General features: G+C 45.6%; 1 protein-coding gene across 1 annotated transcript; it reads right to left on the reverse strand.

The window, feature by feature from the left end:
- Positions 1-741: 741 nt before the first annotated feature.
- LOC135441969 (heat shock factor protein 1-like) lies at positions 742-14,713 on the reverse strand (the record flags this gene model as incomplete). Its single annotated transcript, XM_064701519.1, has 5 exons — positions 742-1,493; positions 4,662-4,731; positions 7,524-7,589; positions 9,158-9,260; positions 14,456-14,713. Coding segments are annotated over 5 exons (775 nt in total), but the record flags the coding sequence as incomplete, so codon positions are not given.
- Between the last annotated feature and the right edge of the window lie 1,079 nt (positions 14,714-15,792).

A 15,792-nucleotide genomic window follows, 5' to 3' on the forward strand; every position in this document is an offset into this window, starting at 1 on the left:
CCAGGATTCTCTGGAATTCTCCAGGACACTCCAGGATTCCCTGGGGTGATTTTTGATCTTTCAAGATTCCTTGGAACCCTCTGGGTTCCTCCAGGATTTAGGATCCTCCAGGATTCCCCTGGAATTCTCCAGGATCCTCCAGGATTTCCTGGGATGATTTAGGAACCTCCAGGATTCTCTGGAATTCTCCGGGATGCTCCAGGATCCCTTGGGACCCTTTGGAATCCTCCAGGATCCCCTGGGATGCTCCAGGATCCTCCAGGATTCTCTGGAATTCTCCAGGATCCTCCAGGATTCCCCTGGAATCCTCCAGGACACCCAAAATTTCCTGGAATGATTTCAGAACCTCCAGGATTTCTCTGGAATTCTCCAGGAACCTCCAGGATTCCCCTGGAATTCTCCAGGACACCCCAAGATTTCCTGGAATGATTTAAGAACCTCCAGGATTCCCTTGGAATTCTCCAGGATGTCCCAGGATGATTTTGGATCCCCCAGGATTCCCCTGGGATGATTTGGAAACCTCCAGGATTCTCTGGAATTCTCCAGAATTCCCGGAATTCCCGGAACCCCCCAGGTTTCTGTGCCAAGCAAGACGACTCACTCAGGGCTTCCTTCCCTTTTTTTTGTTTTTTTTTTTTTGTGACCCCATATTTTCTTTTGGGATCCCGTTTTTGTTGTTTTGGGATCCCATTTTTGTCTTTTTTGGGATCCCATTTGTTTTTCGGGATCCCAATTTTGTCATTTTGGGGATCCCATTTTTGTCTTTTTGAGATCCCATTTTTGTCTTTTTGGGATCCCATTTTTGTCATTTTGGGATCCCATTTTTGTCCTTTTGGGATCCCATTTTTGTCTTTTTCGGATCCCATTTTTCCTTTGGGGATCCCATTTTTGTTGTTTTTGGGATCCCATTTTTGTCTTTTTGGGATCCCGTTTGTCCTTTGGGGATCCCATTTTTGGGATCCCATTTTTGTCTTTTTTAGGATCCCATTTTTGTCTCTTTTGGGATCCCATTTTTGTCTTTTTTAGGATCCCATTTTTGTCTTTTTGGGATCCCATTTTTGTCTTTTTGGGATCCCATTTTTGTCTTTTTTGGGATCCCATTTTTGTCTTTTTCGGATCCCGTTTGTCCTTTTGGGATCCCATTTTTGGGATCCCATTTTTGTCTTTTTGGGATCCCATTTTTGTCATTTTTCCGGGATTCCGTCCCCATTTCCTTTAGGACACGGCCGGGTCCTTGGGCGCGGGGGGCGGGAGCAGCGCGGGATCCTCGGGATAATCCTCGGGATAATCCTCGGGATATTCCTCCGGATATTCTTCCGGATATTCCTCGGGATATTCCTCGGGATACTCCTCGGGATACTCGTCCCCATCCGGGAAGCTCGGGGGGCCCTCGCCCAGCTCCAGGAAAACCGGGAGATCCCCGGAGCCGACGTCGACGGCGCTGGAATCCACCAGGAACAGCGGCTGGACCGTGCAGGGAACGAGCTGCTTCCCTGGAAAAATGGGAATTAAATTGGGAATTTGGGATAATCCACCAGGAACAGCGGCTGCACCGTGCAGGGAACGAGCTGCTTCCCTGGAAAAATGGGAATTTGGGAATTTGGGATAATCCACCAGGAACAGCGGCTGGACCGTGCAGGGCACCAGCTGCTTCCCTGGAAAAATGGGAATTTGGGAATTTGGGATAAATGGGAATTTGGGATAATCCACCAGGAACAGCGGCTGGACGGTGCAGGGAACGAGCTGCTTCCCTGGAAAAATGGGAATTTGGGAATGTGGGATAAATGGGAATTTGGGATAATCCACCAGGAACAGCGGCTGGACGGTGCAGGGCACCAGCTGCTTCCCTGGAAAAATGGGAATTTGGGATAAATGGGGATTTGGGATTGGGATAATCCACCAGGAACAGGGATTGGATGGTGCAGGGCACCAGCTGCTTCCCTGGAAAATGGGAATTGATTGGGAATTTGGGATAAGTGGGAATTTGGGATAATCCACCAGGAACAGGGGTTGGATGGTGCAGGGAATGAGCTGGTTCCCTGGAAAAATGGGAATTAAATTGGGATAAACGGGAATTTGGGATAAATGGGAATTTTGGATAAATGGGAATTTGGAATAATCCACCAGGAACGAGCTGCTTCCCTGGAAACAATGGGAATTGATTGGGAATTTGGGATAAATGGGAATTTGGGATAAATGGGAATTTGGGATAATCCACCAGGAACAGCGGCTGGACCGTGCAGGGAACGAGCTGCTTCCCTGGAAAAATGGGAATTGATTGGGAATTTGGGAATGTGGGATTGGGATAATCCACCAGGAACAGGAATTGGACCGTGCAGGGCACGAGCTGCTTCCCTGGAAAAATGGGAATTCAATTGGGAATTTGGGATAAATGGGAATTTGGGATAATCCACCAGGAACAGCGGCTGGACGGTGCAGGGAACGAGCTGCTTCCCTGGAAAAACGGGAATTAAATTGGGAATTTGGGATAATCCACCAGGAACAGGGGCTGGACCGTGCAGGGAACGAGCTGCTTCCCTGGAAAAATGGGAATTTGGGAATTCAATTGGGATAAATGGGAATTTGGGATAATCCACCAGGAACAGGGATTGGACCATGCAGGGCACGAGCTGCTTCCCTGGAAAAATGGGAATTTGGGAATTTGGGAATTTGGGATAATCCACCAGGAACAGCGGCTGGACGGTGCAGGGAACGAGCTGCTTCCCTGGAAACAATGGGAATTTGGGATAAATGGGGATTTGGGATAAATGGGAATTTGGGATAATCCACCAGGAACGAGCTGCTTCCCTGGAAAAATGGGAATTTGGGATAAATGGGAATTTGGGATAATCCACCAGGAACGAGCTGCTTCCCTGGAAAAATGGGAATTTGGGATAAATTGGGAATTTGGGATTGGGAATTTGAGAGTGAGAATTTGAGATTTGGATTGGAATAAATGGGATTGGGAGCGCGGGATTGGGAATGTGGGATTTGGATTGGGATAAATGGGATTGGGATTGGGAATGTGGGATTGGGATAACCCACTGTGCAGGGAACGAGCTGCTTCCCTGGAAAATTGGGAATTTGGGATAAATGGGAATTTGGGATTGGGATAATCCACCAGGAACGAGCTGCTTCCCTGGAACAATGGGAATTTGGGAATTTGGGATAAATGGGAATTTGGGATAATCCACCAGGAACGAGCTGCTTCCCTGGAAAAATGGGAATTTGGGATAAATGGGAATTTGGGATAATCCACCAGGAAGAGCGGCTGGACCGTGCAGGGAACGAGCTGCTTCCCTGGAAAAATGGGAATTTGGGGATTTGGGAAATTGGGAATGTGGGATTGGGAGTTTGGAATTATGAGATTGGGATAATCCACTGTCCAGGGCAGCAGCTGCTTCCCAAAATTCCCGTTGGGATACCGGAGTTGCCCATTCCCAAATATCCCATGAGATCCCAAAAACCCAAAATTCCCATTGGGATTCTGGAATTGCAACTATACCCCAAAAACCCCAAATTCCCAAAATGCCCATGGAATACCTGAGTCCCCCCATTCCCAAAAACCCCAAAATTCCCGAATTTCCCATGGGATACCAGAGTCCACCATTCCCAAAATTCCCAAAATTCCTGAATTTCCCATGGAATACCCGAGTCCCCCATTCCCAAATGCCAAATATCCCAAAATTCCCAAATTTCCCGAATTTCCCATGGAATACCTGAGTCCCCCATTCCCAAAATTCCCCAAATTCCTGAATTTCCCATGGAATACCCAAGTCCCCCATTCCCAAATGCCAAATATCCCAAAATTCCCAAACTTCCCATGGAATACCTGAGTCCCCCATTCCCAAAAACCCCAAAAATTCCCAAAATTCCCGAATTTCCCATGGAATACCCGAGTCCCCCATTCCCAAAAACCCCAAAATTCCCAAATTTCCCATGGGATACCCGAGTCCCCCATTCCCAAAAACCCCCAAATTCCCAAAATTCCCATAGAACACCGGAGTCCCCCATTCCCAAAAACCCCCAAATTCCCAAATTTCCCATGGAATACCCGAGTCCACCATTCCTAAAATCCCAAAAATTCCCAAATTTCCCATGGAATACCCGAGTCCCCCATTCCCAAATATCCCCAAAAATTCCCAAAATTCCCAAATTTCCCATGGAATACCCGAGTCCCCCATTCCCAAAAATTCCCAAAATTCCCAAATTTCCCATGGGATACCCGAGTCCCCCATTCCCAAAAACCCCCAAAATTCTCGAATTTCCCACGGAATATCCGAGTCCCCCACTCCCAAAAATTCCCAAATATCCCAAAATTGCCAAATTTCCCATAGAATACCTGAGTCCCCCATTCCCAAATGCCAAACTTCCCAAAATTCCCAAATTCCCCATGGGATACCTGAGTCCCCCATTCCCAAAAATTCCCAAATTTCCCATGGAATACCAGAGTTCTCCATTCCCAAAAACCCCAAAATTCCTGAATTTCCCATGGAATACCCAAGTCCCCCATTCCTAAAATCCCAAAAATTCCCAAATTTCCCATGGTATACCCGAGTCCCCCATTCCCAAAATTCCCAAATTTCCCATGGAATACCCGAGTCCCCCATTCCCAAATATCCCCAAAAATTCCCAAAATTCCCGAATTTCCCCTGGAATACCGGAGTCCCCCGCGCCGGGCTCGGTCTCCGTTGGTTTCTGCTGCTCCTGGTTGGAGAGGAGATCCTGGATCTGCCGGAATTCCGGGAATTATTCCCGCCCATCCCGAGGGTTTTGGGGTTTCAAAGGGATCCCAAACTCGGCCCCTGCTCATCCTGGAAATGATCCCGGAGAGGAAAATCCCGGGAATGGGGCGGGGGCGGCGCCAAAATCCCGGGAGAGCCGGGAATGGTCCTGGAGCGGATCCCGGTCCTGATCCCAATCCCAATCCCAATCCCTGATCCCAAACTTGATCCCAATCCCAATCCCAATCCCTGATACCAATCCTTTATCCCAGACTTGATCCCGATTCCTGATCCCAATCCCAATCCTGATCCTTTATCCCAGACTTGATCCCAATCCCAATCCCTGATCCCAATCCTAATCCCTGATCCCAATCCCAATCCCAATCCCAATCCCATTCCAGATCCCAATCGTAATCCCTGATCCCGACCTCAATCCTGATCCTTTATCCCAGACTTGATCCCAATCCCAATCCCTGATCCCAATCCTAATCCCAATCCCAATCCCAATCCTTTATCCCAAACTTGATCCCAATCCCAATCCCGATCCTTTATCCCAAACTTGATCCTGATCCCAATCCCAATCCCAATCCTAATTCCTGATCACAATTCCAATTCTGATCCCAATCCCAATTCTGATCCCAATCCCAATCCCAATCCCGATCCTTTATCCCAGACTTGATCCCAATCCCATCCTCAACCGCAATCCCAGCCCTGATCCCAATACCAATCCTGATCCCAATCCCAATCCTGATCCTTTATCCCAGACTTGATCCCAATCCCGATCCTTTATCCCAATCTTGATCCCAATCTTGATCCCAATCCCAATCCCATCCTCAACCGCAATCCCAGCCCTGATCCTGATCCCAATCCCAAATCCCAATCCCAATCTGATCCCAATCCCAATCTGATCCCAATCCCAGCCTGATCCCAATCCCAATTTCAATCCCAATCCTCATCGTGGCACTGAACCCAGCCTTAGTCCCAATCCCAATCCCGATTCCAATTCCAATCCCAACCCAAATCCCAGCCCTAATTCCGATTCAAATCCCTGATCCCAATCCTGATTCCAATCCCAATCCTGATCCCAATCCCAGCTCCATTCCTGATCCCGGCTCCAATCCCAATCCTGATCCCAATCCCAGGCCTCAACCTGATCCCAGCCCCAATCCCGATCCTGATCCCAATCCTGATCCTAATTCCAGCCTGATCCCAATCCCAGCCCCAATCCCAATCCCAATTCCAGCCCGGATCCCAATCCCAATCCCAATCCCAGCTCCAATCCCAATCCCATTGAGATCCCAACCCCAACCCCAATCCCAGGTTTAATCTTGATCCCAATCCCAGCCCTGATCGCAATCCCAGATTGGTCTTGGTCCCAATCCCAACCCCAACCCCAATCCCAACCCCAATCCCAATCCCAATCCCAATCCGAGCCCCTATCCCAGTTCCAGCTTTGATCCCAATCCCAGCCCTAATTCCCAACCCCTGCTCCAATCCCAGCCCTGATCTTGATCCCAATCCCAGACTGATCCCAATCCCAATCCCATTGAGATCGCAATCCCAATCCCAATCCCATCCCAAACCAATCCCATCCCAATCCCAATCCAATCCCAATCCCAGTCCCGATCCCATCCCACACCAATCCCATCCCAATCCCAATCTCATCCCATCATCAATCCCAATCCCATCCCAATCCAATCCCAATCCCATCCCAATCCCAATCCAATCCCAATCCCAATCCCGATCCCAGCCCTAATCCCAATCCAATCCCAATTCAAACTCCAATCCCAATCCCAAACCCAATCCTGATCCGAATCCAAATCCCAATCCCAACCCCATCCCATCCCAATCCAATCCCTGATCCCAAATCCAATCCAATCCCAATCCAATCCAATCCCATCCCAATCCCAATCCCAATCCCAATCCCAATCCTATTCCTGATCCCATTCCCAATCCCAATCCTGATCCCAATCCCGATCCCAATCCCATCCCAATCCCGATCCCAGCCCTAATCCCAATCCAATCCCAATTCAAACTCCAATCCCAATCCCATCCCAATCCCATCCCAATCCCATCCCAATCCCATCCCAATCCAATCCCAATCCCAATCCCAATCCCAATCCCATCCCAATCCCAATCCCAATCCAATCCCAATCCCATCCCAATCCCAATCCCAATCCAATCCCAATCCCATCCCAATCCCATCCCAATCCCAATCCCATCCCATCCCAATCCCAATCCCAATCCCATCCCAATCCCAATCCCATCCCAATCCCAATCCCAATCCCATCCCAATCCCATCCCAATCCCAGCCCCAATCCCAGTTCCCATCCCAATCCCAATCCCATCCCAATCCCAATCCCAATCCCATCCCAATCCCATCCCATCCCAATCCCAATCCAATCCCTGATCCCAAATCCAATCCAATCCAATCCCAATCCCATCCCATCCCAAGCCAATCCCAATCCCATCCCAATCCAATCCCAATCCCATCCCAATCCCAATCCCAATCCCAATCCCAATCCCAATCCCATCCCAATGCAATCCCAATCCCATCCCAATCCCAATCCCAATCCCAATCCCAATCCCATTATTTCCCCCTTTGGGTGCCCAAATGGGAATCCCAAGGGCTGGAAAATTCAGGATTTGCCCTTTTTGGGGTCATTATGGGGTCTGAGAATCCCCAAAAATTCCCCAAAAATTCCCAAAAATTCCCAAAAAATTCCCCAAAATTCCCAAAAATTCCCAAAGTGCCCAAGAATTCCCAAAATTCCCAAAATTTTGGGATTTTGGGCTCACGCTGGCCAGGCTGCTGTCCAGGTCCGGCAGGGTCACGTCCGGCACCGGCACCGAGGGGCTGAAGAGCTGCCGGGAAAAACGGGAATGAGAGCGGGAATGCCGGAATTCCCGGGAAATACCAGCCCAAAAAATGGGAATTATTGGGAAATCCTGGGAAATCCCAGACCAAAAAATGGGAATTATTGGGAAATCCCAGGAAATCCCACAGAAAAATGGGAATTACTGGGAAATTCCAGGAAATTCCAGCCCCAAAATTGGAATTATTGGGAAATCCCACACCCAAAAATGGGAATTATTGCGAAATCCTGGGAAATCCCACAGAAAAATGGGAATTATCAGGAAATCCTAGGAAATTCCAGAAAAAAAAAAAGGGAATTATTGGGAAATTCCAGGAAATTCCAAACCCAAAATGGGAGTTATTGGAAATTCCCAGGAAATCCCACACCCAAAATGGGAATTCCTGGGAAATCCTGACCTGGGATTTTTTTCTGGGAATTTTTGGGAATTTTTTGGGGTTTTTTTTCCAGGGATTTTGGTATTTTTGGGAATTCTCACATCGAGCAGAGACAGATTTATCCTGGGAATTCCCATTGGGCATTGGGAATTTTGGGAATTGGAGATTTCAAGAATTCCCAGTTGGAATTTTTGGGATTTTTTTCTGGGAATTTTTTGGAATTTTTTTGGGGTTTTTTTCCAGGAATTTTGGGGAATTTTTTTTTTTTTTTTTTTTTTTTTCCAGGGATTTTGGTATTTTTGGGAATTCTCAGGTTGAGCAGGGACGGATTTATGCTGGGAATTCCCAATGGGAATGGGTTTTTTGGGAATTCCCATTGGGCATTGGGAATTTTGGGAATTGGAGATTTTGGGAGTTCCCAGTTGGAATTTTTGGGATTTTTTTCTGGGAATTTTTGGGGTTTTTTTTCCAGGAATTTTGGTATTTTTGGGAATTCTCACATCGAGCAGGGGCGGATTTATCCTGAGAATTCCCACTGGGAATGGGGCGGGAATTCCCAGTGGCCGTTGGAAATTTTTGGGATTTTGGGAGTTCCCGTTTGTGATTTTTGGGAATTTTTTCCAGGAATTTTTTTCCGGGAATTTTTTGGGAATGTTTTGGGGCGCACTCACATCGAGCAGGGACAGATTTATCCTGGGAATGGGCCGCGTATTCCCAGTGGGCGTTGGAAATTTTTGGGATTTTGGGAGACCCCATTTGTGATTTTTGGGAATTTTTTCAGGGAATTTTTTCCGGGAATTTTTTCTGGGAATTTTTTCCGGGAATTTTTTCCGGGAATGTTTTCCGGGCACACTCACGTCGAGCAGGGATGGATTTATCCTGGGAATGGGCCGGGAATTCCCAGTGGGCTTTGGAAATTTTTGGGATTTTGGGAGTCCCCATTTGTGATTTTTGGGAATTTTTTCCAGGAATTTTTTCTGGGAATTTTTTCTGGGAACGTTTTCCCAGCACACTCACATCGAGCAGGGATGGATTTATCCTTGGAATGGGCCGGGAATTTTCAGTGGGCGTTGGAGATTTTTGGGAGTTCCCATTTGGGATTTTTGGGAATTTTTTCCTGGAATTTTTTCCGGGAATTTTTTTCCTGGAATTTTTGGGAATGTTTTCCCGGCACACTCACGTCGAGCAGGGCGCTGTCCATGCTGAAGCCGTGCGTGCTCAGCAGCGCCTGCAGATTGTCCAGGCTCGAGTCGATCGTGTCCAGGTGCTCGTTCAGCTCCGACCTGGAAACCCCGATAAACAACGGCAACAGGAACCATAAACAACGGCCCGAATGGGAAACAACGGGAATGAGAAACAACGGGAATGTTAAACAACGGCAACAGAAACCATAAACAACGGCCAGAATGAGAAACAACAACAGGAATGAGAAACGGCAACAGTGGGAACGATAAACAACAGCAGGAATTATAAATAACGGGAATGATAAACAACAGTGGGAGCGATAAACAACAGAGGGAATGATAAATAACGGGAATGAGAAACAACAGTGGGAATGATAAACAACGGCATGAATGATAAATATCAGTGAGAATGATAAATAATGGCAATGTTAAACAACAGCGAGAATGATAAACAACGGGAATGATAAACAACAGCCGGAATGAGAAACAACAGCGGAATGATAAACAACGGGAATGATAAACAACATAGAGAATGATAAACAACAGCGAGAATGAGAAACAATGGGAATGATAAACAACAGCGGGAATGATAAACAACAACAACAGGTATGAAAAATAACAGTGGGAATGATAAACAACAGCAGGAATGATAAACAACAGCCGGAATGATAAACGGCAACCATGGAAATGATAAACAACAGCGGCAATGAGAAATGGCAACAATGGGAATGAGAAACAACAGCGGGAATGATAAATGGCAACAATGGGAATGATAAACAACAGCAGGAATGAGAAACAACAGCGGGAATGACAAACAATGGGAATGATAAACAACGGTGGGAATGATAAACAACAGCGGGAATGATAAACAACAGTGGGAGTGATAAACAACAGCAGGAATGATAAACAACAGCCGGAATGATAAACGGCAACCATGGAAATGATAAACAACAGCGGGAATGAGAAATGGCAACAATGGGAATGATAAACAACAGCGGGAATGATAAACAACGGTGGGAATGAGCAACAACGGGAGTGATAAACAAAAAAGGGAATTATAAATAGTGGGAATGATAAACAACAATGGGAATGATAAACAACAGAGGCAATGATAAATAACGGGAATGCGAAACAACAGAGGGAATGAGAAACAACAATGGGAATGATAAACAACAGCGGGAATGAGAAACAACAACAGCAACGGGAATGATAAACAACGGCGGAATGAGAAACAATGGGAATGATAAACAACAGAGAGAATGATAAACAACAGCGAGAATGAGAAACAATGGGAATGATAAACAACAGCGGGATTGATAAACAACAGTGGGAACGATAAATAATGGGAATGTTAAACAACAGCGAGAATGATAAACAACAGCAGGAATGATAAACAACAGCGGGAATGATAAACAACAATGGGAATTATAAATAACAGGAATGTTAAACAACAGCGGGAATGAGAAACAGCAACGGGAATGAGAAACAACAGCGGGAATGAGCAACGGCAACAATGGGAATGATAAACAACAGCAGTGGGAATGATAATCAACAGCGGGAATGGTAAACAACAGCGGGAATGATAAGCAACAATAGCGGGAATGACAAACAATGGGAATGATAAACAACAGCAGGAATGATAAACAACAGCGGGAATGATAAACAATGGGAATGATAAACAACAGCGGGAATGAGAAACAATGGGAATGAGAAACAACAGCGGGAATGAGAAACAATGGGAATGAGAAACAACAGCGGGAATGATAAATAACGGGAATTTAAACAACAGCGGGAACAACAACGGCAACAGAAACTGGAATGAGAAACAACAGCGGGAATGAGAAACAATGGGAATGGTAAACAACAGAGAGAATGATAAACAACAGCGGGAATGATAAACAACAGCGGGAATGATAAATAATGGGAATGAGAAACAACAGCGAGAATGAGAAACAACACCGGAATGATAAACAACAGAGGCAATGATAAATAACGGGAATGCGAAACAACAGAGGGAATGAGAAACAACAGCGGGAATGATAAACAATGGGAATTATAAACAACAGCGGGAATGATAAATAACAGCGGGAATGATAAAGAATGGAAATGATAAACAACAGCGAGAATGATAAACGACAGCGGGAATGATAAACAACAGCGGGAATGAAAAACAGCAACAGCAGGAATGATAAATAACGGGAATGAACAATGATGGGAATGATAAATAACAGCAGCAGGAATAAACGACAGCAACAACGGGAATGATAAACAACAACAGCGGGAATGATAAACAACAGTGGGAAGGAAAAACAATGGGAATGGTAAACAACAACGGGAACGATAAAAAAACAGCGGGAATGATAAACAACGGGAATGACAAACAATAACGGAATGATAAACAACAGTGGGAATGAAAAACAGCGGGAATGAGAAACAACAACAGCAGAAATGAGAAACGGCAACAATGGAAATGATAAACAACAGCGGGAATGATAAACAACAGTGAGAATGATAAACAACAGCGGGAACGAGCAACAGCGGGAACGATAAACAACCGTGGGAATGATAATCAACAACAACAGGTATGAGAAATAACAGCGGGAATGATAAACAACAGCGGGATTGATAAACAACAGTGGGAACGATAAATAATGGGAATGTTAAACAACAGCGAGAATGATAAACAACAGCAGGAATTATAAATAACGGGAATGATAAAAAACAATGGGAATGATAAACAACAGAAGGAATGAGAAACAACGGGAATGAGAAACAACAGCGGGAATGAGAAACAACAGCGGGAATGATAACAGAGGAAATGATAAATAACAGGAATGATAAAACAATGGCGGGAATGAGAAACAGCAACAACGGGAATGATAAACAACAGCTAGAATGATAAACAACAGCGGGAATTTTGGGAATTCCTCCCCATTCCCGCTTTTCCCCAGCTGGGAATTCCAGGAATTTTGGGAATGTCAGGAATTCTGCCCCACTCTCACTTTTCCTGAGCCGGGATCTCAAAGAATTCCGGCCCACTCCAGTTTTTGCCAAGCGGGGAATTCTGGGAATTCTGAGATTTTTGGGAATTCCTCCCTGTTCCCGCTTTCCCTGAGGTGGGAATTCTGGGAATTTTGGGAATTCTGGGAATTCCTGCTTTCCCCAAGCTGGGAACTTTGAGAATTCCTTCCCATTTGAACTTTCCCCAAGCTGGGAATTAATTTGGTGAATTTTGGGAATTCTGGGAATTCCCACTTTTCCCGAGCTGGGAATTAATTTTGGGAATTCCTCCCCATTCCCGCTTTCCCCGAGCTGGGAATTCTGTGAATTTTGGGAATTCTGGGAATTCCTCCTCCATTCCCACTTTCCCCAAGCTGGGAATTTTGGGTATTTTGGGAATTCCATCCAAATCCCACTTTCCCCAAGCTGGGAATTCTGGGAATTTTGGGAATTCTGACTTTCCCCAAGCTGGGAATTTTGGGAGTTTCTCCCCATTTGAACTTTCCCCAAACTGGGAATTAATTCTGGGAATTTTGGGAATTCCTCCCCATTCCCGCTTTCCCCAAGCTGGGAATTCTGGGAATTTTGGGAATTCTGGGAATTCCTCCCCATTCGAACTTTGCCCAAGCTGGCAATTAATTCCATTAATTTTGGGAATTCCTCCGGATTCCCGCTTTCCCCGAGCTGGGAATTGTGTGAGTTTTGGGAATTCTGACTTTCCCCAAGCTGGAAATTTTGGGAATTTCTCCCCATTCGAACTTTCCCCGAGCTGGGAATTCTGAAAATTTTGGGAATTCCTCCCCATTCCCACTTTTCCCGAGCTGGGAATCCTGGGAATTTTTGGAATTCCTCCCCATTTGAACTTTCTTTGAGCTGGGAATTCTGGAATTTTGGGAATTTTGGGAATTCCTTCCCATTCGAACTTTGCCCAAGCTGGGAATTAATTCTGTGAATTTTGGGAATTCCTCCCCATTCCCGCTTTCCCCAAGCTGGGAATTTTGGGAATTTTGGGAATTCCTCCCCATTCCCACTTTCCCCAAGCTGGGAATTTTGGGAATTCCAAGAATTTTGGGAATTCCTCCCCGTTCGAACTTTCCCCGAGCTGGGAATTAATTCTGGGAATTTTGGGAATTCTGGGAATTCCAGCGTTCCCCGAGCTGGGAATTTTGGGAATTTTGGGAATTCCTCCCCATTCCCGCTTTCCCCAAGCTGGGAATTGTTTGAATTTTGGGAATTCTGACTTTCCCTGAACTGGGAATTTTGGGAATTCCTCCCCATTCGAACTTTCCTGAAGCTGGGAATTTTGGGAATTCCTCCCCATTCCCGCTTTCCCCGAGCTGGGAATTTTGGGAATTTCGGGAATTCCTCCCCATTCCCGCTTTTCCTGAGCTGAGAATCCTGGGAATTTTTGGAATTCCTCCCCATTCCCGCTTTTCCTGAGCTGGGAATTCTGGGAATTTTGGGAATTCCAGGAATTCCTCCCCATTCCCATTTTCCCTGAGCTGGAATTTCGGGAATTTTGGGAATTCTGACTTTCCCTGAGCTAGAAATGTTGGGAATTTTGGGAATTCCTCCCCATTCCCGCTTTCCCCGAGCTGGGAATTCTGGGAATTCCATCCAAATCCCACTTTCCCCAAGCTGGGAATTCTGGGAATTTTGGGAATTCCGGGAATTCTGACTTTCCCCGAGCTGGGAATTCTGGGAATTCCATCCAAATCCCACTTTCCCCAAGCTGGGAATTCTGGGAATTTTGGGAATTCCTCCTCCATTCCCGCTTTCCCCGAGCTGGGAACTTCGGGAATTTTGGGAACTGTGGGAATTTTGGGAATTCCTCCCCGTTTGAACTTTCCCAAGCTCGGAATTCTGTGAATTTTGGGAATTCCGGGAATTCCTGCTTTCCCTGAGCTGGGAATTTTGGGAATTCCTCCCCATTCGAACTTTCCCCAAGCTGGGAATTTTGGGAATTCTGGGAATTCCAGCGTTCCCCGAGCTGGGAATTTTGGGAATTCCTTCCCACTTGACCTTTCCCCGAGCTGGGAATTCCGGGAATTTTGGGAATTCTGGGAATTCCCACTTTTCCCAAGCTGGGAATCCTGGGAATTTTTGGAATTCCTCCCCATTCGAACTTTCTTTGAGCTGGGAATTCCAGGAATTCTTCTCTGCCTCTGCTTTTTCCTGAGCTGGAAACTCCTGAAATTCCAGGGATTTCTCCCCCATTCCCGCTTTCCCCGAGCTGGGAACTTTGGGAATTTTGGGAATGTTGGGAATTTTGGGAATTCCGGGGGGTCTCTCACTTGTCGAGGCAGGCGACGCTCAGGCACTTTTCCGGGGGCTGGGGGGTCCCGGCGGCGCCTCCGGGTTCGTTTTCCCGCAGGATGGAGTCGATGAAGGTGGACGGGGACAGCGGCGTCTCGGAATTATTCCCGGAATTCCCGGAATTCCCGGAATTCCCGGAATTATTCCCGGAATTCCCGGCGCCCTTGGGCTCCTCCCCCTGCGGGCTCCGGGCGGGGCTGGGCGGCTCCTCCTTGATCCGGATGGGCGGGCTGCTCCTGGGAAAAATGGGGAAAAATATGGGAAAAATAATGAGAAAAATATTTGGGAAAAATGGTGGGAAAACGGGAAAGCAATGGGAAAAAATGGGGAAAATACTGAGGAAAACGATGGGGAAAAAAATGGGAAAAAAATTTGGGAAAATGTTGGGAAAATAATGGGAAAAATATTGGGTAAAATGAAGAAAATTATGGGAAAACAATGGGAAAAATAATGGAAAAATTGGAAAAATGGGAATGGAGAAAACGGGAAAAATAATGGGAAAAATTATGGGAAAAACAATGGGGAAAATGATAGCAAAACAATGGGAAAAATAATGGGAAAAATACTGGGGAAAAAATGGGGAAAAAATGGGGAAAATATTGGGGAAAATTGGGGAAAATTATGGGAAAAATGGGAAAAATGGGAATGGAGAAAATTGGAACAACTATGGGAAAAAAAAGGAGGAAAATAGGGAAATTAATGGAAAAATAATGGGAAAATAATGGGAAAATGGGGAAAGTGGGAGTGGGGAAAAATGGGAATGGGAAAAATAATGGGGAAAATAATGGGAAAAAATTGGGAAAAAATAATGGGAAAAAATGGGAAAAAAGACGGGGAAAATAATGGGAATAATAAGGGGAAAAATGGGAAAATAATGGGGAAAATAATGGAAAAATAATGAGAAAATAATGGGAAAATAATGGGAAAATAATGGGGAAAACTGGACAAATAGAAATGGAGAAAATGGGAAAATTAATGGGAAAATAATGGGAAAAATAATGGGAAAATAATGGAAAAGGAAATGGGAAAAATAGGAAACGAAATGGAAAAATAATGGGAAAATAATGGGAAAATGGGGAAAGTGGGAATGGGGAACAATGGGAAAAATGGGAAAAAATGGGGAAAAAATTGGAAAAATGGGAAAATAATGGGGAAAATAATGGAAAAATTAATGGGAAAAATGGGGAAAATAATGGGAATAAATGGGGAAAATAATGGAAAATTAATTGGAAAATAATGTGAAAAATAATGGGGAAATAATGGGAACAATAATGGGAAAAACAATAGGAAAAATAATGGGGAAAATGGGAAAAGT

This window comes from Zonotrichia leucophrys, unplaced genomic scaffold (genome assembly GCF_028769735.1).
Source record: "Zonotrichia leucophrys gambelii isolate GWCS_2022_RI unplaced genomic scaffold, RI_Zleu_2.0 Scaffold_762_23918, whole genome shotgun sequence".
NCBI classification, from domain to species: domain Eukaryota; kingdom Metazoa; phylum Chordata; class Aves; order Passeriformes; family Passerellidae; genus Zonotrichia; species Zonotrichia leucophrys.